This window comes from Rhipicephalus microplus, chromosome 2 (assembly GCF_043290135.1).
Source record: "Rhipicephalus microplus isolate Deutch F79 chromosome 2, USDA_Rmic, whole genome shotgun sequence".
NCBI classification, from domain to species: Eukaryota; Metazoa; Arthropoda; class Arachnida; order Ixodida; family Ixodidae; genus Rhipicephalus; species Rhipicephalus microplus.
The window spans coordinates 249814335-249838942 of record NC_134701.1 but is presented as its reverse complement, the minus strand read 5'-3'; the positions used below and the strand labels follow the sequence as shown (position 1 = coordinate 249838942).

Here is a 24608-nt window from a genome sequence, read left to right as displayed (position 1 = left end):
AAAGTTAGATGGGTGGATGAGATTAAGAAGTTTGCGGGTATAAAGTGGCAGCAGCAAGCACAGGACCGAGTTGACTGGCGAAACGTGGAAGAGGCCTTTGTCCTGGAGAGGGCGTAGTCAGGCTGATGATGATGATATTTCGCTCTCTCCTCTTCACTCTCGCTTCTTTTGCCAACCCCTCGCTGTGCCGTGCTGCCCATGGTTATGCCATGGTTTTCCCTCTTTCTTCCTTTTCCTTCTCCTTTCGCGTCTTTTCTCTCTACTATCATTCCTCGTGACCCGCGCTTTCCTTTCCGATCCCCTTGCTTAGCTACACTATACTACAAGGCGACACAATGCTTAACCATTTCTCCTCCTTGCCTACCAATGAGAACAGGACCCTTTCCACCCCTATCCTTGTTGCCGAACTGCTGTTCGTTTTGAAGACGATTGCGCCTCTGCTCACCTAACCCTTTTCTCTCCTATCCACTTTCTCATATTCCCCCTTCCCGCAGGCGCTGCGCCGTGCTCCCAACGAGGCTCTTGAAATTAAATGCCTTCTTCTTCTAACCACAACCACCACCACCCTCTTTTGTTTACCCCGACACCCCAAACCAATCAATCCTCCTGACCAGTGGCGTAACCAGGGAGTAGCACATCTTACCCTTGCCCCCTTCTACTCCCCCCCCCCCTTTCCTCGCGTTTTTCCGCCTTGGCATACAGAGCGAAAAATATCCATTTAAAGTGAGTATCCCCTCCCCCGAAATCTAGAAAGTGCCCCCCTTTCCCTCAAAAACAAATGTCTGCCTACACTCCTGCTCTTCACCATCACCTTAATTTATACTATCCGTGGCTATGCTATGCTGGGAGCTCACTGGCACTGGTACATGCCCGCTTTCTGTGGCGTATGCCCACCGTCTTTTCTGTCTATGATGCCAACCTCACAGCGCGCTTAAGCAGCTCCGCTGTTTAATATATTGTTCGCTGAATTGGTCTACCATAACTACGCGACGATATATGAAAATGTTTGTGCTTCATTCCGCCAGAAGCCACTAATTATAGCTTGTGGTTGATTATTCTCACACACTAACTATCCACATCTGCTTTTATTAGGTGACGGTAATGCCATTGCATTTTTTTTTTCAGGAAGAAGTAGCTGCCAGTCTCAACAACCTGGTTGATTCTGCCAACAAGACTGACAATCAGGTGTGTGCCCCAATCTTTCCATCTAGGCCAGAATCACTTTGTCCCTTAACGTTTCATCAATTTAGAGCCATACTAATTAAACTAAGCCGTTGTTATAGGTTAATACTCTCGGGTACGCACTGCCATAAACATTCGTCATGACATGCTGCTGCACTTTTTTTCAGATCCAGGAGCTGTGGACGCAACTGATTAGCCGCTTTGGTGGCCTGAAGTCTGAAGCCAGGCGAGGTAAGCTTGTTATATTCTAATTTCTCATTGTGTGCCAGTACCGAGCACATACAGGACAAAAAAAAAAAAGACTGTCATACCCTTGAAACTTGGCACAGCGTGTACTGAATGTAAGCGATTGATATATGTAGTTCCGAAACAGGCCGCTTTTTGGTACTGTCAGCCAGGTTTTTGTCAGCCACAGGTGTGCGCAGGGCTACCCTTTAGGGTGGAAGGGCAAAAGTTCGTCCCAGCGTCCCTCTCCCTATTCTGACATTGTGCCCCCCCCCCCCCACCCCTGAGTCGCAGCACCCCCTTTGCTCTTATGTCAGCGCATGGGGTTGATTTTGCGCCACCCCTTTTTAGGCAACTAGGGAGAGAGGCAACTACCTATAGTGTTACTGTATATGCTGCCTTTCAGGTACGTGAAGTTAGCATATATAGTAACAAGTCTTCTTGCATTGCTACCTTTAGGTACCTTAAGGTAGCATATACAGTACCTCTAGGCCACCCAACCATCACCACTCTTTCCTTTCGCCTGCCTATGCATCGGACTCTTATTGAGTTCAGAAACAGTTGAACTTAGCTTTACTCGCCGCCATCAAAACATCGCGGCAGTCGCTCTCGAAGCTAGAACCTCCGACAACCAATGTAAGCACTCATCCTGAGGCAAAGGCGTAATTGTGATTTAATGTATTGCGCACGCTTTTTTTTCAGATGAACTCGTTGCAGCTACTTTCATTCAGCATCCGAGACTGTTTATTTAGATTAAACTGTGTGGTAGCAGATACTTATTGCATTGCCATTATGTTGTTTAAAACGCAGATGCTGTGGAAGAAGTAACCAAGATACAGAAGATAGCCGAGGCGGTTCAAGGCAACGTTCACAAAAAGATCACAACGGTAAACTATTACCTCCTTACATTCGCATGATTCATTTGTCTAGTTGCTGTACGTTGTGCACGCCGCATAATGGAATTACTGCATACCTAATAACAAATAATAGACTCCACAAAAATAGAAATTTTGAATGAGAACAATGTCCCAAGTGTTATCGAGAGCACTCCAATAATTGTTAAAAGTTAACGTATTCCGTAAAATTATTGCTTCCTGTTTAGTATTAATCAAAGTAATGGTTTATCTTTGTTACACAGATAATGGCAAACTGTTCCTAGACAAAAAAAAAAAAAAACGAGCGAAGTGGTCTACTGTGAGTGATTAATTTCAGCTGGCTCGAAAAATGTACAGATAAATCCACACAGAAAAAAAATAAATTTCATTCTTCGGTAGCAATCAACACTCAAAAGTAAGTACGCGATAAGTTGTGAATCTTACGAAGTGTGAAGCGTATAAGTCCTATTTGTCGCATTTTCCCAAAAGGATAATTTCACTATCTTGGAGAGGTGTCCATAATTTTGACGACGGTACGAATAGATGTAATAGTTGCGCACGAGCTTCAGCCTATTGATATTGGCACCTGTTCGCCTGCACTCATCGCTCAGCATTCAAGAATACTTTTTTAGCGACTCCACTTACTACAAACTTCAATATGTTAGCAGACCTATGAATAAAAAGGGAGAATACGCACAGCTTTTACTCTTTTTATGCAAATTTGTAGGTTCATCATCACTATGCATGTGCTGCTCAACTAACAAGCAGAATCTCCGAAAGGTTGGCGACCTCACCTATGCCCTTAACTAAATGACTTATTAACGCAGAGTAGTGTGCGCTACTGGCGCGATGCTTGAGTGAGGCGTGGCCCGCCTGGTCGCTTCTCGCAGGCCAAGGACGTGCTGCTCACGCACGAGATCGCCTACCCGGGCTTCTTGGGAATGCGGACAGATCCCTTCCAGGCGGGCAGAAGGCGGCTGTGAGTGTTGTGTGGCCATGACGCGTAAGGTCATCAGACTATATTGAACGTGGTATAAACCGGTGTTTCTCAGAACGGAGATATTGCCGTGACTCCCAGCGCGCAGCCACTGGATCGTTGAGTTCGACAGTATGTCCACAAATGCGTATCGATCTCTGCACCGCGTTTTAAGTCGTTGAGCCTCTGCATCGAGTACGAAGATCTCTTTCGCAATAGCTCATCGCTGCAGAGTTTGTGAACATTGAAATTGTACAGTATCAATCACACTTGGCTGGAGTGGCCACTCGGTTGCTTAAGTAGGCGTCGTCAGTAAAAAATGTGCAGAGGCTGAGGATTTAATAATGTCGTACATAGTTCTACCACATACTAATCGCCTTAAAAAAGACAACATACCAGATAATGATGGGAGCTTGAAGAGATGAAGAGTTTCTGAACACGGGTGTCTTCAAGGCTGCAACTATACCTCTAGGCAGCTGTGCGATAAGTCAAGCATGAAAGATAGCTTGTAGCCAATAGCGAGCCAGCAGTTGCAGGTAGGTACCAACGTTCAGAGCCATGCATTCGACCACGCTAGACAAGTGTGATTCAGACTGTACAACGTTGCGCTTAAACAACGTCTTATGCGCAGGAGCCACGCGAGATAAAAAAATTTGACCATTAACTCTCTACGATACAGCATTTCTATGGTCCCAGAGCTTTCTTAGGCCGCTGATTGTCGTAAATGAACCGACCGATCACTCTCCATGGGCTATGGATACAGGTTTCGCAGCCTGGTGTTGTTTGGATGCGCATTCTAAGGAAATGTGAATAAAAGAGCGAGTTCCTTTGTACATAAAGGAATGCGAACTTGGTGTGTTGCTTATTGTTCCCTTTCTTCAAGACCGCAAGTGAAATACACGCCGGCTTGCTTTTCCAGGAGGCTGGTCACCTTCGTGACTTCTCTAGTCGTGGTCGTGTTCGTACTGTCCCTGTTGGTCACCATCGCGCTCGGGATCTCGATGCGCAACCCAGAGACGATGCCCGCTGAGAAGACCAAATTCTCCAACTTCGCCGGCCTGGCTATTCTATTGTGCGTGTGCGCGCATATATATGCGCCGCTCGTTTATGGCAGTGGTCATGGGTTACACTTACTCTACATAAATACGGGTCTACATCATGCCTTGTCATCAGGGGCATAGCCAGAAAATTTTTTGAAGAGGTGGACGGGTGATCATGCTGTATGCATGTTCGTGCATGAGTTGGTTTCTGTGGGTGAATATACAGAGGTGAAATTGCGAAAATCAATTTAAGGTGCAGGATAGGTTTGAATTTCTAATGGTCTACCCACCTCCTTCCTGGCTATGCCAACGCTTATTACGGTACATCCAGAAACCCTGATGATGATACGTGGGGTTTAACGTCCCAAAAAGACCACATTGTTATGAGAGACGCCGTAGTGGAGGGTAGCGAGGGCAGTGGAGTGTAGTGGAGGGTAGTGAGGGCAGTAACCCTACATGATACTAAGTGGCTGTGGTATTAGGAACAGTGAAATGGACAATTGATATCTGCTAGTCAGAGACAACTTCCTTTGTGTATATTTATTTATATAATAGATACACAGTCGTGCTCTTTATTTCGATACAACATTCCGTAAAAGAAGTGTGCGTCCTCTGACATCGATTAGATTAAGTCATTTCTGATTTTAGAAAATTCTAGCGAAATTATATACATGGTTGTTACCATGGAGTTTCATAATTAATAGTACACTAGAGGAAAACCAGATGCTAATATCTTTAAGAGCTGCAACACATGACGCATCAGCCAGCACGGGAATGGTGTGTACAACATGAGTTTGCCTAAGCTGCGCTTTTAAGGCTCCGAGGGAAGCCACTTTGTCGCAAGATGAATTTCAGCAGTCCCGCTTTATCACCTTGACTCTTTTAGGCTGACCAATTCAGAGCATCTCTCGAGATTCACTAATATAGTCGCTGTTTTATCCGAAACAAACATCAAAACACGACAATAAACTATTCTACAATCACGTTTGAAACTGAGAGCACGAAGGCAAATCCATGTGCTATACCCATCGTTCCCATGGTGATTGAACGACCGCAGCGCCGCAGTTTGCTCTAGCAGATATTCTACGAAACTCCGTGACTCTTGCAAAACGCAGTGACCACTCTAACGTTTGTCAGCGTCTAAGCTTTCGTACACACCTCTTTAAACGCGTATACTGATCGAGTTACAGTTACTTACTTACCGTCACTCTTGGAACCTTTCCAGTACAGCCTACGGCGCACTGCCTGCATCGGCTGTGTTGCTCGTCATTGGCCGGAACATCATGAACATGAGCGTAGCCGCGCACGCGTTCATCTGCAACCCTTACTCGAGGAGAAGCCCCAGTCTCGTGGATCACGTACGTCCATTTCGTCTATCGCGAGACACCCGACTTATCCCTAACTCTACGACTTTATGCGTGTTCCTTATTTAGAGAGACATGCGCAGGGTTCTCAGTTACGGGGGATCAGCCATGTTTTTTTTTTTTCACCTCATCTCACAGATACGTTTCGCAGCTGAGCTCAACCGCAAGTACACCGCGCACATCCTGGACTACCTCACATATCCATCGAGCTTCTCGTAAGAAACATGCATTTCTCCTTATTATTTCTCCTAATTTTCTTTCTAAAACATTTTCACGAGGGAAGCTGCCAAGTTGTGTACCCGTTTACGTTACAAAAAACAACACGCATACAAAAGGGAAACGTTGAAAGGGACCTGCAACACTTTTTCAAGTAACCATAGAATAATTTCACTAAAGGAGCCTATTGCCATATTCATCGACCGCCTCGAAAGGTTTCAGAATCCGCAAAGTACAAGTGGATTTACGGAGATTTGACGCACTCTCTAAATGTTTTCTGTATCCTCTTGTCTCGACGAGTGCTCTGAGAGTTAAGCAGCGATTGGTGGTACGAGGGAGAGATGTCTCGTCGCGTCATGACCTTGATCATCTTCTCTTTTTTTTAATGCGTCTTCTACTTAGTGTGATCGCGGGAGCACGTGGCGGTCTCTCGTGGAGGCCGCTGTAAATGTGCAGCTCGCGATGTTGAAATCCGTCAATGGCCGTAGACGTTATATACATGGCATGGTCGCTTGGGTATATGTCATCATTTGTCGAAAGAAGAGAGAACAATTTCTAGTTGCCTGAGAATTATATTGTAAATTCCAGATCGCGTGTTGCGCCATATAGTTTGGCTCGCTTGCTTTTGGGAGCCCCAACTACTTATCAGCGGCGTTCTCTGACAATGTTGATGAAGAATGGAGTATTAGATACTTTGAAATATTTTGACGAGTGGTGGTAGAGAGAAAAAAACGGCCAAAGTTTATATTTCGAACCGAAAAGCAGAGTTCGTGGCGTCGCAATTTTCGATCCTTTTGATTGCAGAACTCTGTGAGTATTTTCTTGAGCGCAATGCTCCCCAACACAGGCTTGAATAATTAATGGCCTAATGTGTTTCAAGAAGGGCAAGCTACGTGTAAATTGAAATAAAACCATCGGAGGACACGAAATACCAGATGCATGGGCCACATGTAGCTGGCGAGGCTTCTTTGAATATTTTGATGTCACAATGTGGAAACCTTCGGCGAGGCGTTCCCTCTCGTATACCTAGTTTTCTCCCTTTTGTATTTTATTGAAAAAAAGAAGGGGGGGGGGTGTTGCGCATGCCTGTAATCTGAGTATGACGAATATGAATTGGTTGTAACTTCAGAAGTGAGTACAATATGAATATGTAGACGCTTTGTTCCTTCTGTTTTCTAATTACCGTCATTCAAATGACAGCGCGTTTGCTCTTCCTTGCAAATCGGGACGTGGTAGCAGTGAATGGTTGTTTATTGAAGGAAATACTTAAATGGAAAAAGAGGGTGGGGAGGGAAGAGCAAGTAATGATATCCACGGTAACTTTCTAAGCTCGAGCACCGGTTCCCTGAACCACTGACATCACAGGGTGAGGGACTAGTAACATTTTTGCGAAGGGGCAGAGGACAAAGCGGGACTCTTTACATTTGTACACAGATGGGCGAAATGACTATTTACACATGCACAGAGGTAGACGCACCGCCTCATCGCGATGTGTAAAATAAAATAGACTTCTTTGTTTTTGTTTCAGAAAATGTGCTGGCGCCCTAGAGAAGGCTATCAGGACTGACATAGAGCCCCTTGAAATCATAGTAAGTCAATATTTTATCCCATAGTTACTTCAAGCAGAAAAGAAAGTGTTTACAAGTATCCGTGCCTGGAGTGAAATCCCTGGAGTGAAGGAAGTCCAGAGGAAAGCGTCTATCGCTTGTGGTATGACGGCGAACGGCTTTGGGGTTTCGGAGGCTTACTTAAGCGTGTGCTTGTACGAAAAATTCCAGGACATCGGACGAGTGAGGAGAAAGCTGCTAGGGGGACCTTCATCAACGGCATATCGTCACAGCGACGCAGACTTGAGCACCCTCTTGCAGTACGTGGCCGACTTCAGGACCTTCGTGGACGAAGAGAGGCAACGAATAAACATTGTGAGAATCTTTTCTATCATGTAGATCGGCGCACGTGCATACCAAGCACCTAGTTTCTTTTTTCTTCTTTCTGCCAGATACCCGAAGGAAGTATAACTGTAAGCAAACAACTACTCCTCATTATCCTCCTCTTAAATGACTTTTTTTCATTGGTTACATTACTGGTTATATCTGAAGTAATGATTAGTGCAGGTACAGTGGCAAACTGAGGAACTTCACGCAAGCGTGGGGCAGCTAATTACCATTATTGAAACGGGCTCTTCGTCCAAGGGGGAACTGACCGCCGGCGTAAATACAAAAAAGTATGCGAAATATAATTTGATGACATCATCGCGACGTCACAGATCCCCAACATTTGTCACCTGACTCACGTCTCACGTTGCGGTCATTATATGTAATCGTCGCTTCATCAAAAGTGGGCCGATCCCGGAGGCACTTGGAAACCACGTGATGAGCAGAAGGCTCGCAGCGCGACTCCGATCACGGAGGCCATGCAGAAACACGTTAGCCGAACAAAACTTTCGGAGGCTACCAGTACATCGACTGACAATATATATATATATATATATATATATATATATATATATATATATATATATATATATAAAAGACAGCTTTCGTCTTCGAGTCTTTTGAGGCGAATGAACGATGGGCGTGTAAGTTTACGTTCATCCCCATCGTGATCGACCTAAATGCGTGCGCCACCGTGTGTGCCCGCGTAGTGTGGGATTTAAGCGCCGCTGTCTGCCGCCTATGCAAACATTAAAGCTTGTTCGTCGTTCAGTGCTTCACTGATGTAGTGCCCTTGACCACGTGTCTGCACCGTCGATAAGATTCTCTGGTGCGCGAAAAAAGCATGCGCTGAATGTAAAAACCAAATATATTCAATAATTGGCCATCACGTCTTCCATGCACGCATTTTTGGATGTTCGCGCAGAAGTTCATCAACTACATAACGTTCAGCCTTGCGACCGGTGGGGACGCCCTGGCTGCAAAGATGACCGAGGTCATCGAAAAGGTCAGTACATTCGCTAATCTTTTCACGCGGTATATACTGCGAGCATGATCTCAACTGCAAAATGCCTTACGCTTATGTCGCCATAACTGTCATTTTTAAAGGATCGCCACCAAGAAGTGACACCTTAATCTAAGTCGCCTGCCTACGAAAGCGCTGGGTAAACTGCGTATGGTGCCCAGTGTTGTGCTTTTCATACCACGTCCAAGTAACTTATTGTTGGGCTTTCATAACGAGCCTTTCAGAAATAGTTAACGATCGGTTTTCGTGGCTTGTTTGGAGTAAACATAGATGTCTTATTAAAGTCCATCTATTCTTGTACATTGAGTGAACCATCAGTGCCAGAGAGCAGAGTATACATGTCGTCTACGATAACGACAGCTGTCAACAACAACAAAAAAATCGATTGTGGACATGTATATTACCGTTTATTGAAACGTACACGTACGGTATATGACTTTCTTTGCAGAGCTACCGGAACATTGTGAGAACAAAAGTTCTACGGCTTGAAGCGGCATTTTCGGGAGTGAGGACCAACGTGAGTTTTTTTTTTTTGTTTACAGGTATCGCAGCAAATATTTTTCAGTACTGCTTCGAACTAAACTCGAAGTTACCTGCTTTGAATATAAATTAGCATTGGCCGCGGCTCAAGCCACGATTTTCTACTAACACGTAATTCGAAGGTTATGGCTTGATATTCGATTGGTGGAAAGCGTTTTTTTTTTCGTCGAGTTTAATTAATTTTTGTTTGTCACTATTACTATGCTTCTGTTGAAGACTACAATTAATGGCCTCTGTGCTTTCTCTGCCATAAATTTATGTTGGAATCAAAAGAATGTTTCACGAATACAGATGTCAAAAAAACGTATATGTATTGAAAGTAACGATACACTGGTTGTGTATGCACCTCTTGCGGAGGTCCGACAGCTTGCTTCAATGTACGACCACTGAGATTGCAAACGGTCGCTGAAAAACAACTGATCCACTATGACGCTGAATTATTCTCAGCTTGGCTTTATTTCTACATACCGAGCAGGCGATCGCTGCACTTGGACACTGCGATGAGCTGAAACAGGCGTACGACTCTGGAGTGTCGCTTATGTGCAACGTCATCTTATCAAATACGGTAAGTATACATTGCTTGCGATTTGCAGTAGACATTCTGAAACTCGCGAACAAAAACACTGAAACCAAAGCCCGGTGTCTACCAAGTTGACATTTCAAAATTCCCCGAGTTTCCCAGGTTTTCCCTGAGCAGCATTGCTGGTATTACTTGAAGGAAACCATTCTATTTATGTCAAGAAGGGTTGACACAATGCCGACCCTTTATGTCACTTTTTAATAATTATAACATCTGGGGTTTTACGTCTCAAAACCATGCTATGACTATGAGAGACGCCGTAGTGGGAAGCTTCGAAAATTTCGACACTCTTGTCACGGGGTCGTGACGTGGCCAAAGACAGAAAACTTCGTGTTGGGATTTAACTGTTTATTTGGGCGAACCTGTGCCCGGTAAAGGGAAAGTCTAATTACAGCAGCAGTCTTGCACAGATAGCAGTCTCGGACTGATAGCGGCGAACGCAGCGTCGGCCTTCGATCAACAACTGACAAGCGGCGAAGCGCGTCGGCATTTATACTCTTGCCATCGAATGTTCTAGCGTTATCGCTGGCGGTGGCGTAGGTTCCAGAACAATCTGTACCGTTCGCACAGTGGGCGTGATCTTATCGAAATGATCTACTACAGTCCGGAACCTTCTAGAAAACTGCAGGCGCGGTTTGCGCTGAGAATCGTGCGGTGTTTTCGGACGATAACAAAAACTTGGGAAATGAAACGTGGCATTGCCCCCCTCTGAAAAAAAAGGCATCGTCCCGATGCTTTAACTAAAGATGAAAGTACAATAATAATGCAAGAAAGTACAATGAATAAATTACGATACAACAATAATACAAAAAAAAACACTAGTTCAGTTTGTTAACGCGCATGAAACGGCTTGAGGCGCGCGACATGGACGACTTCAGGTCGCGATCGGCGTCGTTGAGAGTTCGTGATGCCGTCGGGGACAACCTCGTAATCAAGCTGGCCGAGCCGTCGAACCACCCTGTACGGTCCGAAGTACCGTCGCAGAAGCTTTTCACTTAGTCCACGTCGGCGTATCGGCGTCCACACCCAAACACGTTCACCGGGCTGGTATTCCACGAAGCGTCGTCGAAGGTTGTAACGGTGGCTGTCGGTCGTCTGTTGATTCTTGATACGGAGACGCGCAAGTTGTCGGGCTTCTTCGGCGCGTTGAAGGTACTCGCTCACATCGAGGTTTTCTTCGTCTGTGACGTTGGGTAACATGGCATCGAGCGTCGTTGCCGGGCTCCTTCCGTAGACCAATTTGTATGGAGATATCTGCGTCGTCTCCTGCACCGCCGTGTTGTATGCGAAGGTCACATACGGAAGAATGGTGTCCCACGTCTTGTGTTCGACATCGACGTACATTGATAACTACCGACGACTTCGCTGAACGACAGCGGGCCGACCCGGAACTTAAAGCCCTAATAGAATACCTCGAAGGCAGGACCGCCGAAGTCCCGAAGGTATTCAAGCGCGCACTTGCGTCGTTCTTTCTACGAAACGGTCTTCTACAAAAGAAAAACTTTTCACCGCTTCGAGCTAAGTACCTCCTTGTGGTGCCTTCAGCTCTGCGACCAGAACTCCTGCAGGCCCTGCACGACGATCCGACGGCAGGGCACCTCGGTGTTTCCCGCACGCTCGCGAGGATACAAGAAAGGTACTACTGGCCACGTCTTACCACCGACGTCACTCGTTATGTGAGGACATGCCGGGACTGTTAGCGACGCAAGACACCGCCGACAAGGCCAGCGGGACTTCTGCAGCCAATTGATCCACCTTGCCGACCTTTCCAGCAGATTGGTATGGACCTACTGGGGCCGTTCCCGACGTCGGCTTTCGGAAACAAGTGGATCGTGGTAGCTACCGACTACCCAGCACCTCCACCAGATGTCACGGGGTCGTGACGTGGCCAAAGACAGAAAACTTCGTGTTAGGATTTAACTGTTTATTTGGGCGAACCTGTGCCCGGTAAAGGGAAAGTCTAATTACAGCAGCAGTCTTGCACAGATAGCAGTCTCGGACTGATAGCGGCGAACGCAGCGTCGGCCTTCGATCAACAACTGACAAGCGGCGAAGCGCGTCGGCATTTATACTCTTGCCGTCGAATGTTCTAGCGTTATCGCTGGTGGTGGCGTAGGTTCCAGAACAATCTGTACCGTTCGCACAGTGGGCGTGATCTTATCGAAATGATCTACTACAGTCCGGAACCTTCTAGAAAACGGCAGGCGCGGTTTGCGCTGAGAATCGTGCGGTGTTTTCGGACGATAACAAAAACTTGGGAAGTGGAACGTGGCACTCTGGTCGAAATGTTTGACCAGATGGCACCACTGCACATTTTTCGTCACAGCACATATTGCCGCTACTGGCCAATAGCCGACACAAACTAAAGATGGCGCCTGTATCAGGTGCGCTTTTTATACAACGGGGTGGCACCACGTGCAAGGCACTGCACACCATAATGTGCCAAAACTACACAATGGCGACCCTAGCGCGCCCCAGAATCGTTACGGGAAATAGCGATCATATTCCATGTTTAATGACATAGCCTGGGCTCACGACCCACGCGGGATGTAGCTTCTGTTCTCCGTGTCATACCTTATAAGAGGAAAACAAGAAAACACCGCCAAAATTAAGACAGCACACACACGATGCAGAATGCAAGACCAACTAACCAGCCCAAGCCTGAACCCTATAGTGCCATGCCTCCTATCTGAGCCGATTTCGAAGCGATACAGTAAGCGAATATGCAGTGTTTCTAAAGTTGGCGTATCTTAAATCCCACTATTATTTGTCTATCTTAACGCAGGACGGCTTCTGGGTGGCGCTAGTGATCATCTCAATTCTGCTGACCTGTGCCTCGTTCACCTCCATGAGGCTCTCGAGACAGTGCCTCAAGATGACCAGGCGGGAACTGGCCGTCTCCGAGGATGAGCCCGTAGGACACTCCCTCAAGGAAAGCCGTCATAGGTGCGTCCCACACATGTATTTCGAGAAAGCTATAGTTGGCAAGAGCGAGTGACGTTATCGACCTATCTTCCAATTGAACCATAAGCTCGCAATATGTGGATACGTCGCATAAAAACAACAGACAAACCTAAAGTAACCATAATGCCGGAGTTAGGGGTATTGCAGTAGCATTCGCATTGGTTACATTACTGTAATAGACACTATAGTCTCTCGTGCCTTGCATGCCGCGAAGCCTCTTAGAAGAAAATCACATCTTTGAGATCTGATCCGTCAGGTGCCTGATTGAGGTCATCCAATGAGCTTCCGAGATGCAACTGCTGTTTTCACGAATTCATACTAACTATATGAATAAACTGAAGGCATACCTCGATGTTCGCTCTATCGCGTACAACCCTTAGCTTGGCCCATTTTTATCGGTTTTATAATATATATTTTTATTTTGTAGCGTTATGCTACACTGGCCGAGGTTGCCGAATTTCGCGTGGCTTATCGAGAGAAGTGCTGTGCATGCCTCAGAAACAGTGACGTCACAAGGCGTACAGTTGGCGTGCCGAAGAAGGCCTGGAAGCTCCTGAAGGGACGTGCCACTAGTGAGCTGGCACTATAGATTTGCGTGAGTTCGCTCGCTCGCTAGTCCATTCCTCTATGCGTCCGTCCATCTGTCCTCATGTCTGTCTGTCTGTCTGTAGCTCACGCTACGCATATACTGGCATAGCCTAGTTAAGCTACTGCTAATTTTCATCGGGGTTTTTTGGTGACTCGCACAAGAGCTATAGACAGGCAATGAGTGTCAAACGATGATCGTGCAAAAAAAAAATAAAAAAAGAGAGTAGCAGTGAGCGTAAGGTGGAAGCTTGCAAAGGGGGCTTCCTGGTATTGTATCACGAGCGAATGCACGGAGAGGGACAAACGAGGACAAGATTTAGTCCTTGTTTGAATTTGTTTTGGGTTATAACGCTGCTTCCACCTCTCGATAACCATAAACCTGCCAGAATTACAACGCGATAGCACTGATTTCTCGCACGACATGTTCGGAGCGTTTCATGTTATGCTCTGCAGTGCACTCATGCGACGTCCCGCATGCATGAGACACATGAGACACCGTCCCATGTGGCTTCTGTGAATTCTAGAGTCAGTGATCGCAGGTACGCAGCGTCCATCGCAAGCCCTCTGGCGCACTCGATAAACCGAAGTTCGCGATGTAACGAAGTTTTTTTTTTTTTTGTGCAAATACGACTTGGTTGTGTTAAAGGGCAGCTACAGGAACTTGGGTTCCATATTTATTTGCCAATGTTTTGTTAGCTGGCAGCGGTCATTTTTAGAATGAAAACGCTTTTTCAGATCCTTGGATAGCGTTCGTTTTATCATCAAATCCACATTTAAATTTTTTCTTGTCACCATAAAAAGCCAGCAGTTCATACGTCCACTTTGCCTAGCAAATGATGAATTCACGTTGTCAATATAGCGGAAGTCCAAAGAAAATTTCAAACTCGACGTGATGTCCAATTCTCTGACATTCGCGGAACGTCGCCGAAACCAGCGTTTCGGTAAGTGGCCCTGTATACTGTTCCCTCCAGTGTTGCCTCCTTGTAGATACTCGGGGTCTTCGGCTCGCCATCGTCGCGTCGCAGCCACTTGTTGGGCCTTCTGTTGCCTTCTTTCTGATCAGTGGAAGTGGCGAGTGGTAAGATTTACCCAGTTTATGTTGGTTATATGTTTTTGACAATAACGAATGCTTATGATTTCTTGTAAATAAGGTACTGCAAGAAACCAAAGCACATTGTGAAAAAGAAGCCTCAGTGGTAGTGTGTTTTTTTTGACGATCTGTAATATGAAGGTGAAACAAGGGTATCAGCGTGATTCCTTTAATTACTGAAAGCGTGCACATGTCCTTGGTCGCAGCATCTCCTCCCACATGCGTCCGAGAGTCGTGGCGCCCGGTCACGAGGAGTGCGGGGACTTCCGGGGCGCCTCGTCTGCGCCGGACGACGACCTGGACGTGACCGTGATGGGCAGCGTCCCCAGCAACAGGTTCTACGGCGACGGCGTCGAAGGCGACCGCGCCTTCCGAACCTAGAAGCTCTCGCGCTCTATTCTCACTCGCCTCCGAAAGCATCACCCTTCCCCCACCATCTTTATTTTATCTTTTTCACGTCATTAGCGTGCACCAAGGGCGGGAGGGACTCGTGGAAAGTGCTTACCTCACGAAACATTGTGTGTCCTGAAGAATGCTTCAAATAAAGCAAGTGCTCCGCATGTTTTGCACTGTATTTCGGTTGAGCAAATAAAAACGAAACAATCTGCTCGGAGCTAACCATGACGTGATTAACGCTGGTTGTCACACTTCGTTAAAGTTGCAACGAGAGAGTTGTAGTATAGAACATTTATGTGCGCCTTGTCTGTAAAGTTTATGGATTACTCTCAGGTACGCTTGTGTACAGAGAAAATGCATTGTCTCCTAACCAGCGCACCCGCACTTATACATGATATATCTCATCATTTTTCAGAATAAAAACGATTGGATGTCATTTTCATAATTCCATCGGCTTGTACATATCACAGAATCACGTAGTCATATCATCCATGTCATGGTTAATAATGCTTGTTCAAATGTTATTTCTAACAATGTATAATGAACAAATGTAAACCCACCACTTATGTAATGCCCCTGTTGGGCTTTTAAGGTAATAAGATGAGATTAAATGAAACTGAAATCAAAGTCTTGTGCAAGCTTTCAAAGCTGAGTCAGCAATATTTGCAGATTTCGTTAGTGCTTTGTACATTTCAGTGACATTTAATGATAGTTGTTAAGGTTCAGTGTCCCTGGACCACGATATACGATGGACGCTGTGTGAATTCCTCCAGATACCACGACCACCTGGAGTTCTTTAACGAGCACCTATATCTAAATACACAGGCTTCTGGCGTTTCGACTTCATCTAAGTTCGATCACCGCTGACGGGATTTGATCTCGCCACCTTCGAGTCACCAGTAGAACACCATAACCACTAGAACATCCCAGCGGGCGCATGGCAAGGGTGCGACTGTACTTCTGTGTGCTGTAGTTGACTTATGTAGAAAGACTCTGTTGCCTGCGCTTACAATATTAGCTGAAGCCGCGGAATGAAGGGACGTCCGCCTCGCTGGAGCGGTAGCTGCTGACCCGAACGCCGTGGGGAGGGATGCCTAGAAAAGAGAGAGAGAAAGCGAGCCTAGGCTAGCAGATGCTGTCTGCGTCGACGTTGCGAGGTGGGAGAGGGGGAGCGTAGGAGAGGAGAAAGGTAGAAGGGGACGCTCACGCGCAGTAAAGGTCACGCCACACACCGGATTAAATCCCGCTCTAAGATGATTCGCATCTAAAAATTAAAATGTTGGGTTCGAGTGCGGATCGAACTCGGCCCGTCTGCGTGGCAAGAAGCGAACGACGGCAACAGGTGGTGCCGGAGAAGACGCAACGAATGCGATTACCGACGAGGACGATACCGACACCGACGCTGCTGCACTCAAGGAGCCGCCGGAAGCGACGCAGCCCGCCAAACAGTAGTGGTCTTCGATTGTAAATGTGGTGGTTGGCATTCGGCTTTAGCGCGGACACCCTTCTTAGTTCTTCGTGTTCTATTCTCTCTTCTCGAGTTCGCAGATACGGTTTTTGTTAACGGAAGATCTCATGATTAGAAATCCAGAGATGCGAGTCTCTTTCACATGCCCCGGTCCACTACTATCTCCTGCACACGGTGAACTGCAGATTCGTGGGTTGCATGTCACATGGTGCGTGCAAGTGTTGCTGTTAAATCAGGCTACATATTCACATCATCCATACATGTCCCCCATGACACTCGCCGTTGGTGGGGGTAAAAAACTTTTATTTACAAAAGAGAGGTATATGACCTACAGACTAGGGCGAGTCTCTGTTCCGAGACCCCATTGGTTAAAGCAGCCCTCCTGGCTCTCTGGACCAAGGCCTGCTAGGCTTGAAGGTCTGAGCAGCCGAGCAGGGCCACCTCCCAGACATCTCGCCTAGGGCTTGAGTGAGGCGTACTGTAATCCTGATATATCCCGAAATACAGCCAATAATGGTACTTCTGCACTGATACAGTGAAATCGGAACGCATGCTCTGGCGGTGCCCCGCGTTACGCTGTGGCAAAGTTACCGCGACGTAAAGGGGATGGTGTTATTACACCATCGATCTCGAACAGCAGTTAAGGGCAGTCGAAGGGGCCCGCAATGCAGCAGAGAAATTCGGTCTTTCTGTTCTGGCGTGGCCCACAACGGGTTAAAACTCCGAGGGACCCAATAAAGTTTATCCATCCATCCATTCAGCCATCCATTCATCCATCCATTCATTAATCCATCTATGCATAGAGTTTAACGTCCAGAAACCACGATGATGATTATGAGAGATGTCGTAGTGGAGGGTCCCGGGACTTTGGACCATCTGGGGTTCTCCGATGGGCACTTAAATCTATAGCTGCATCGGCCTCAAACATTTTCGCCCCCATCAAAAATGGGATCGCTTCGGCCGGGCCTCGTTCGCGCAACCTGTCAATGTCTCAAAGCACGACATTTCAACACGTCGTGTAATGAAATGCTTTAAGCAATTTATCTGACGTCGTGTCTAAATGTCATGCCATTACATCTGTGTCTCATTTCTAACATGATTGCCCCATACTATTTCATTCTTTTAACTTGCTCAAATGCGAGCGATAGGTGGCTTTACTGCAGTATCAGCAGTTTTAGGGGCGAAGATCCTGAGAGTGTTTGTCTGTACATCCTCCGATGGTGTATGTAGTCACCGGTGGCACATACCCGAAAGAGCGGTCCTTAGAATTTCCGCTGGATGGTGGCACTTTTATAAGATGAATACACGATCAAAAGATCTGAGATGGCTGTACTTGGAGTGTTCACTAGATAGACGGAAGGATGTATGGACGAACGGACATACAGATAGACGGACGGACTGATGGACGCACAGACAGACAGAGAAACGGCCGCACGAACAGACGCATGGACGGACGCACGGATGGACAGACTGAAGAACGGACGTACGACGTACGCATGGACGGACAGAAGCAAGAACGAATAGGCGGACGAAAGCATGGACAGACTGACAAATGCTTCGCCCCGCCAATGATCATTCACTCCGGGGATATGCTGTGTTTTTTTTTTTTATTAGCGTACGTTGGGACAGCGTTCGTTGCGTTCGCCTGCTATTTCCGTCACTCAACGGGGGCCTGCAAGAGGATGGCGTACGACGCATGTGCCGAAGCGGCAAACACTAACGCAAAGCTTTGCCTACGCTGTCATAAAGCTCCCTTATATCGGATCACAGCATGGTGGACTATCGCACAGCCTTGGTTCCGATTGAGAGTGACATATGCTAACTCATTTTGGATTGATTGATTGATTTGTGGGGTTTAACGTCCCAAAACCACCACATGATTATGAGAGACGCCGTAGTGGAGGGCTCCGGAAATTTCGACCACCTGGGGTTCTTTAACGTGCACCCAAATCTGAGCAAACGGGCCTACAACATTTCCGCCTCCATCGGAAATGCAGCCGCCGCAGCCGGGATTTGAACCCGCGACCTGCGGGTCAGCAGCCGAGTACCTTAGCCACTAGACCACCGCGGCGGGGCAACTCATTTTGGACCGATGCGCAGTTACATCATACGAAAATCAGGCAGCGAGGCCTCTGTGCCAGAAGTTCACTAGCGGTGAGGCATGGAAAGGACTTTCCCAACAGGGAAGTGCCTCGCAGCGTAATCTTTCGATTCAAACACCACCAGCTCTGAAGAAACGGCTATTCATTGTCACCATTGTGGTTATGTATGTAGGCGAAGTTACTAAGCTTCAGACTATTCGTGCTTGACTGCGGAACGCTGTGACTTTCTGAGCGCACGCTATGAGGTAAGCGGATAGAAAAAAAAAAGTATATCCCGATTATTCTCATAAAGTGAGACATTTCCTGCGATGATTCAGTGTCAACTGAAACTTCGTTGCCGATGTCTCATCCGCCTGTCGTTCACTGCTGATAAAATCATTCTTTGAAACGTTATAGCTCACCTCCTGAGCCCTGCGTGAATCTTTTCATCGATTTTGAAACGTTTCGTCAATGTACGATCACAGCTATACGTTCCAGTATGGTACGATAGTATGAGGGCGCCAAAGAAGAAAAAAGTATTCAGAGTGTCGTGCTGTGGCCCTGGAGGTATAGAATTTGAATCCTTTGAATATCTTTCTTTACACCCTTACGGCACAGAACTGATGTTACTAATACCCAGACTCACACGCACGCGCATACAAGTGATCATGGGAGTGCGAACCATAAAAATTAGTACTGGTTGGTTTAAGTGGTTAACGATAAAAACAAGCAATTTTCTGCTACAGTATTTTCAACGTAGTTCGTAGCAAGTACTGGGAGCAGAGTAGCAATATTATGATCATGCTGATGAAAGTGATTATGATCCACTTTCATGCACGTCCTCATTATAGGCGTTCATAAATTTCTATCCGATTAGCAGAACTGTATAAACGAGGCTACACATTAGACATTAGAGATAGTAAAGATTTGAAGGACGATATACAAAGAGTCGCTTTTACAGAAAATTGTGTGAAACAAAAAAATATAAAATAAAAAAGCTAACAACATGACCGTTTTATTGCAATCGAAAATTCAAACGCAGAAAAGCAGACATCCCTCAGCAATTACCTCTATTGTTCCGGCTTTAGGTGACAAAATTACGAGATTATATAACGCTAATCTAATCTTCCCAAGTAGTACTTGATATGAGCCAGTTATGAAGTATTAATTACGAACTTTTCACAATTGAAATAGTTTCGTGCTTCAATCGCAGTGAAAGTAATTCGAACTCCTACGAACTTGTTCTTGCGTATGAACAATTGGTCAACTCGACGCACACCGCAGCATTTACGTTCGACTTTATGTTCGACAGAAAAAATCTTTACCCCACTTAAGGCTTAAAGAAGAAGACCTGCTGCGCTTGGTGGAGGCCTGCGTGATCAACCGGCTGACATATCACTTGCCCTTCCAGCGGTTGATCCAATCGCAACAACTGCGCATAGACGCCATGATCCGCAAAGTGACAAAGCTGGCCCACGGCGTTCCCAACTACACTTCCACACGTCTTCTTCTTAAGTTGGAGACACACAACACACTAAGCAAGCTGCTCGAGGTAGATTGGGTCAATCAGCGCCAACGCCTCCTACTCACTCCTACTGGCCGCAATCTCCTCTCACGCCTCGGATATCCCGTCCAACCACTTGAGATTGAAACCCGCCTTACGCCCTTATCGCCATCGATACGGAAAAATATTAACTGTTCCATTCCTTACGACGTAACATGCACCCCCAGCATGACAAGGGCCGGCGCAAATCCCACGTACGATACCTCAGCCGTATGTTCGAAGACATCCCAAAATCGCATACGCTTTACACGGATACAGCCCGAATTCGCGAAGGTTACACCTCGATAGTGTTAGATGGCACCGATTCCCTGCAGGACTCGGCTGCAATGCGTGGGACACATGCCGCTCACAGCGAAATTCTTGGAGTCACTCTAGCGATACGGTACGTTATCCAGTGAGGTCGACATATTGACAAACTCGCAACAGGCATGTCGGGCCTTCCTACCAGGACATGGCATCCCAAGAGCGGCCCACCAAATTCTCAATCAAATTACGCTAACTGAGTCAAACAGTACTTTTCGCGTCCACTTACTCTGGACTCCTGGTCATGCCTCTCTGCCGGGCAATGATCGCGCACACACTGTTGCCAGCGAAATTTCCCTCCGGGCGGCCCGGCAAGGCGAGCGACCATTTCGGAGTTGGGAGATCTTCTCATTTACAACGACATTCTTCGTCACTTCAGGAACGTTCGTCGCACTGAGAGCGCCCCACCGCCATCTTTCTCGCGAGAGGAGCCAGTAGCGTTACGCCAGCTGCAGACTAAAACATTTCCCAATCTAGTACCACTTCATAAATTCTACCCGCAGTGCTATGCAGATCGTTTGCCCGCCTGTGGAAACTCGCCCACGACCTTCCCTGTCTCGATCGAGTGCACTGCGAACATCTTTCATCCCTTACCTGCTTTCCTTCACCCTTTACGTAACGAGGAGCTGTGGGATGATGCTCTCCGCAATGGACATTGCGAGGTCCTCCGAGCTCTGATACAGCGGGCCCGACTCGTCGCTGGAGTCGTCCCAGATACACCGGACTAGGAGTTCCTCCCACGCCCTCCTTCTACATCGTTTTGTGAATAAAGACGTTTCTCTCTCTCTCTCTTAACCCCACTTTCCATTGTCCTTAATGACTGCATGATTTAACCAACATCATATTTCTTCCAAGACGTGCTCTTTACGGCGGAGAAAGCCTTCCGTTAATTAGATCAACAACTACACAAATAAATAAATAAATAAATAAATAAATAAATAAATAAATAAATAAATAAATAAATAAATAAATAAATTTTCTACGTTATATTCTTTTAACCTTCAAGGACGCGTCCGCAGTGAGACACCTCGGAGCCCTCCGTGGTAACCACCACTTACTCAGACTATGACTTACCAGAGTCAGTCAGACACAGATTCACCAAAATTTTTCTTAACCAGACTCACATTCAATAAAATATTCCTCAACCGCCCTCACTCCGTCTCAAACTCATCATAATGTTACTCACAGGACTCGCTCGGACTCGCACTTACGAATATATCCGAGCCTGAGTGAGTCTGGTTGAGTCAACTGAGGAGTTAACGTACAGTTGGCTTATTCGAACACCATGTCAGTGCTCGCTAGCACCAAGATCTCGCACAATCCGTGCTCTGTTTCTTCAAATATGAGATGTCAGTGGTTTCAATTCAGTCAAGACTTTTAACTGAAAGAGATGACTCACACGAGACATTCTTCATCAAAATTTGACGGAAAAGAGTTTAGGCCGCGGTGGAGGGGGAGGTTCATGGTACCCTTTCCTCCTCCGTAACTCACACCACCACTGATCGACGAATATTCCGTTGGCACGTGAACACTGGTATGAACACGTGTGAGTCAGTCGACAGTAATGCTGAAGTCGAGTGAATAGAACCACAGAACGGCAAAAAAAGTTTACAGCTCACTCAGACTCACTCACAATATACATTTCGCGCATAGGGCTCATCCGGACTAATACTAGCCAAAAGTTTCATCTACGGGACTCAGTTGGACTCAGACTGAGTGAAAGTGTTCTCAATTGAATTTACTCAAACTCGCCAAGACATTACTTTCCAGGACTCACTCAACTTCCGGCTCGATCTGACTCAGTAGTCAATCGACTCATGAATGAGTTTATTTATTTATTTATTTATTTATTTATTTATTTATTTAGTTATTTATTTATTTATTTATTTATTTATTTATTTATTTATTTTTTTATTTATTTATTTATTGGTGCTGCGATCCCCTGGAGGGATTTTAGCAGGTGGGTACAAAAGACGTAAACATCAGCATATAACACCAGGCAAACAGATGGAACAGCCTATCACATTTCACATAGTAGGCAGCCATATAACACAAGGCAAACAAATAACTATCACTTGCGTTTTATAATGTAATAACAAAATTTTACCGATGACACATCACTCTCATTTTAAGAAAAGAAAACAAATCTAGCACACAAGTAAAATTATTTTCTCTGTTTTTCCAGACTAGCAGTAAATGATGTTAAAGACTGTGTTGTGACTTGATGGTTAGTCAAACTATTCCATTTCACTATTCCACTATTCCAGTTTGCCGACGTATATACGGTTGTACCACAGAGCCACACTACTACAAAAATTTATTATCCACGAAGCAACGCTACTGCAGCTTAAAACGGCTTTGGACAGAGACACTATACGAATGTTCTGTAGTACAAAGAACCTTAGCGCTTGTAATATTGCGTGCCAGATGCGGTGAATCGCGCCAGCTGTCAAAACGTGTCCATTGAAGCGACTGGAGTGTTTTAAAAACCTACCGATTGCAAAGCACTCGCATATATTCGGACATGATCAGCTGCAAAAGCATCGACAGAGGCAGCAGCTGCATAGGTTCGCGTATTGCCTTATGGACGTGAAGTGGACCCTTCTCTGATTCGCAAAAGCGAGAATTACGGTGTAATGGGCCCTTAACAATGGTGCTTGCAACATGCATTCGGTGATACTTTGAAACGGCGAATGTCACGCGCACAATCATTCGTTTCTCTACGGCAAGTTGAGGGCATGCAACGAGAGCCAACGTCGGGTGAACTTCAGAAGACGATGATACGCACGGAGTCCTAGTACGCTATCGCGTTCTACTCTTGATCGCAATGCTCAAGTTTCCTCCTAGTTTTTCTTTTTTTTTAATGAAATCCCCTTTCACCAACGGTCGCGCACGTCTCGCCGTTTTATGATTACAGGACGCATGAGCAGCTATCCTCAGCACGCATGAGGAACTAGCATTGCTACTGAACGAGCAACGAGCCTTCGTTCCTGTTTCAGAGAATCACGTGATACACTGCAAACACACCATTGCCGGTGCTTCCACACCCTTTTTGATGCGACCTCAACTTCACTGACCTTCGCACCCGTCTCACTGTCACACGATAGGAGCACGCGTGGGTTTTTTCGTACCCCGCTGCCACAGCGCGGGCCATCGAAAAGACGTTGCGCTGGGATTCCCACCTTTTTTAAGCCACAGGATCGTTTGCGAAGCCGTATGAAATTTTTCACGGGAGATAAAACGAACACAATGTTAAGTTCATGTACAATTTCACTCTTTCAACCTTGGTATTATTTTTATATATCTTTATTTTATTTATGATTTATTTGAAAACCTTGATTATGACAGTGAATCTCTTTTCAAGCCACCTATTCCTAAACGTATTCGAAAATAAGGTAGCATATGTTTCATGGCCCATCCCTCACGCTGAGCTGCGTCAAGTCTCTAAGAAACAAACAACCAACCAATCATCCCTCACAATATTAAAATGAGGTGCAACTAGTTGGCCTCTCATATGCTATTATGGGCAGAAACAGCGCACAAACTCACGGAACGAAGAGAAGAGACACAAACAAGCGCTGTTTGTGTCTCTTCTCTTCGTCCCGTGAGTTTGTGTGCTGTCTCTGCTCATAATGTATCACCAACTAGCCCAACTTTCAGTCTTGCCTCTCATATGCTTCCAAAGTGTGCGTTTTTTTTTAGAGTGCACGAAGAAGGGGTGAGGAGTTAGCTGCGAAAAGTCCCAACGTTAAGGAGTGTCATATTTTTTTACAGTGAAAGCTATTATGAGAACACAACAAGAGTCGTTTTTGGCATCGTAGTCGTTCGCAGCCACCACCGCCGGTGTCCGCAACCACTATAACGCGAAATATTAATAAGAAAACTGAGTAAATAATAAACACCAAGGACACAAACGGATTAGAACCCGGGTAGACTGCGTGCCAGCCCAGTATTCTACCACTCAGTCACGCCGTTTTTTTTTTCGCTTTATTTTCTGGTGCAAAAGAAATGCCAAGATAGGCAAGATACATTGCAGACACACTGATGCAACGCTGTCTGGTCTAGCCGTTTTTCATATTGTTGAGTACGTCAAGTATAGCGACGCAGTCTGGCGGATCAGGCTGGGCTCTGAAACTCTGCCTAATTTGCTCAACACTTTCAATGAAATTGTCTCGCGAAGATTTCACGTGCTCATATG

General features: G+C 46.1%; 2 protein-coding genes across 2 annotated transcripts in view; both read left to right on the top strand.

Annotated features, from left to right (window-relative positions):
- The window catches only part of LOC142794441 (uncharacterized), a 31578-nt gene extending 24045 nt beyond the window's left edge, over window positions 1-7533 (top strand). Inside the window, exons 9-16 of the mRNA XM_075885899.1 lie at window positions 1126-1185; window positions 1350-1413; window positions 2218-2294; window positions 3173-3261; window positions 4178-4330; window positions 5524-5656; window positions 5801-5877; window positions 7407-7533. Coding sequence (XP_075742014.1) covers window positions 1126-1185; window positions 1350-1413; window positions 2218-2294; window positions 3173-3261; window positions 4178-4330; window positions 5524-5656; window positions 5801-5877; window positions 7407-7491 — 738 coding nt within the window. The 3' untranslated portion in view covers window positions 7492-7533. The remainder of the gene's footprint in view (window positions 1-1125; window positions 1186-1349; window positions 1414-2217; window positions 2295-3172; window positions 3262-4177; window positions 4331-5523; window positions 5657-5800; window positions 5878-7406) is intronic.
- LOC142787816 (uncharacterized) lies at window positions 7527-15202 on the top strand. Its single transcript, XM_075884751.1, has 7 exons — window positions 7527-7800; window positions 7878-7898; window positions 8738-8818; window positions 9285-9353; window positions 9852-9941; window positions 12742-12902; window positions 14805-15202. Exons 1-7 carry the CDS (start codon window positions 7591-7593, stop codon window positions 14977-14979), a joined length of 807 nt encoding a protein of 268 aa, XP_075740866.1. The 5' UTR covers window positions 7527-7590; the 3' UTR covers window positions 14980-15202.
- Window positions 15203-24608: the final 9406 nt, after the last annotated feature.

Coding starts and splice junctions, on each gene's coding strand:
- LOC142787816 (XM_075884751.1), top strand. CDS start 7,591: ATGACGGCGAACGGCTTTGGGGTTTCGGAGGCTTACTTAAGCGTGTGC. Junction 7,801..7,877: donor AGAGGCAACGAATAAACATT/GTGAGAATCTTT, acceptor TCTTTCTGCCAG/ATACCCGAAGGAAGTATAAC. Junction 9,942..12,741: donor ACGTCATCTTATCAAATACG/GTAAGTATACAT, acceptor ATCTTAACGCAG/GACGGCTTCTGGGTGGCGCT.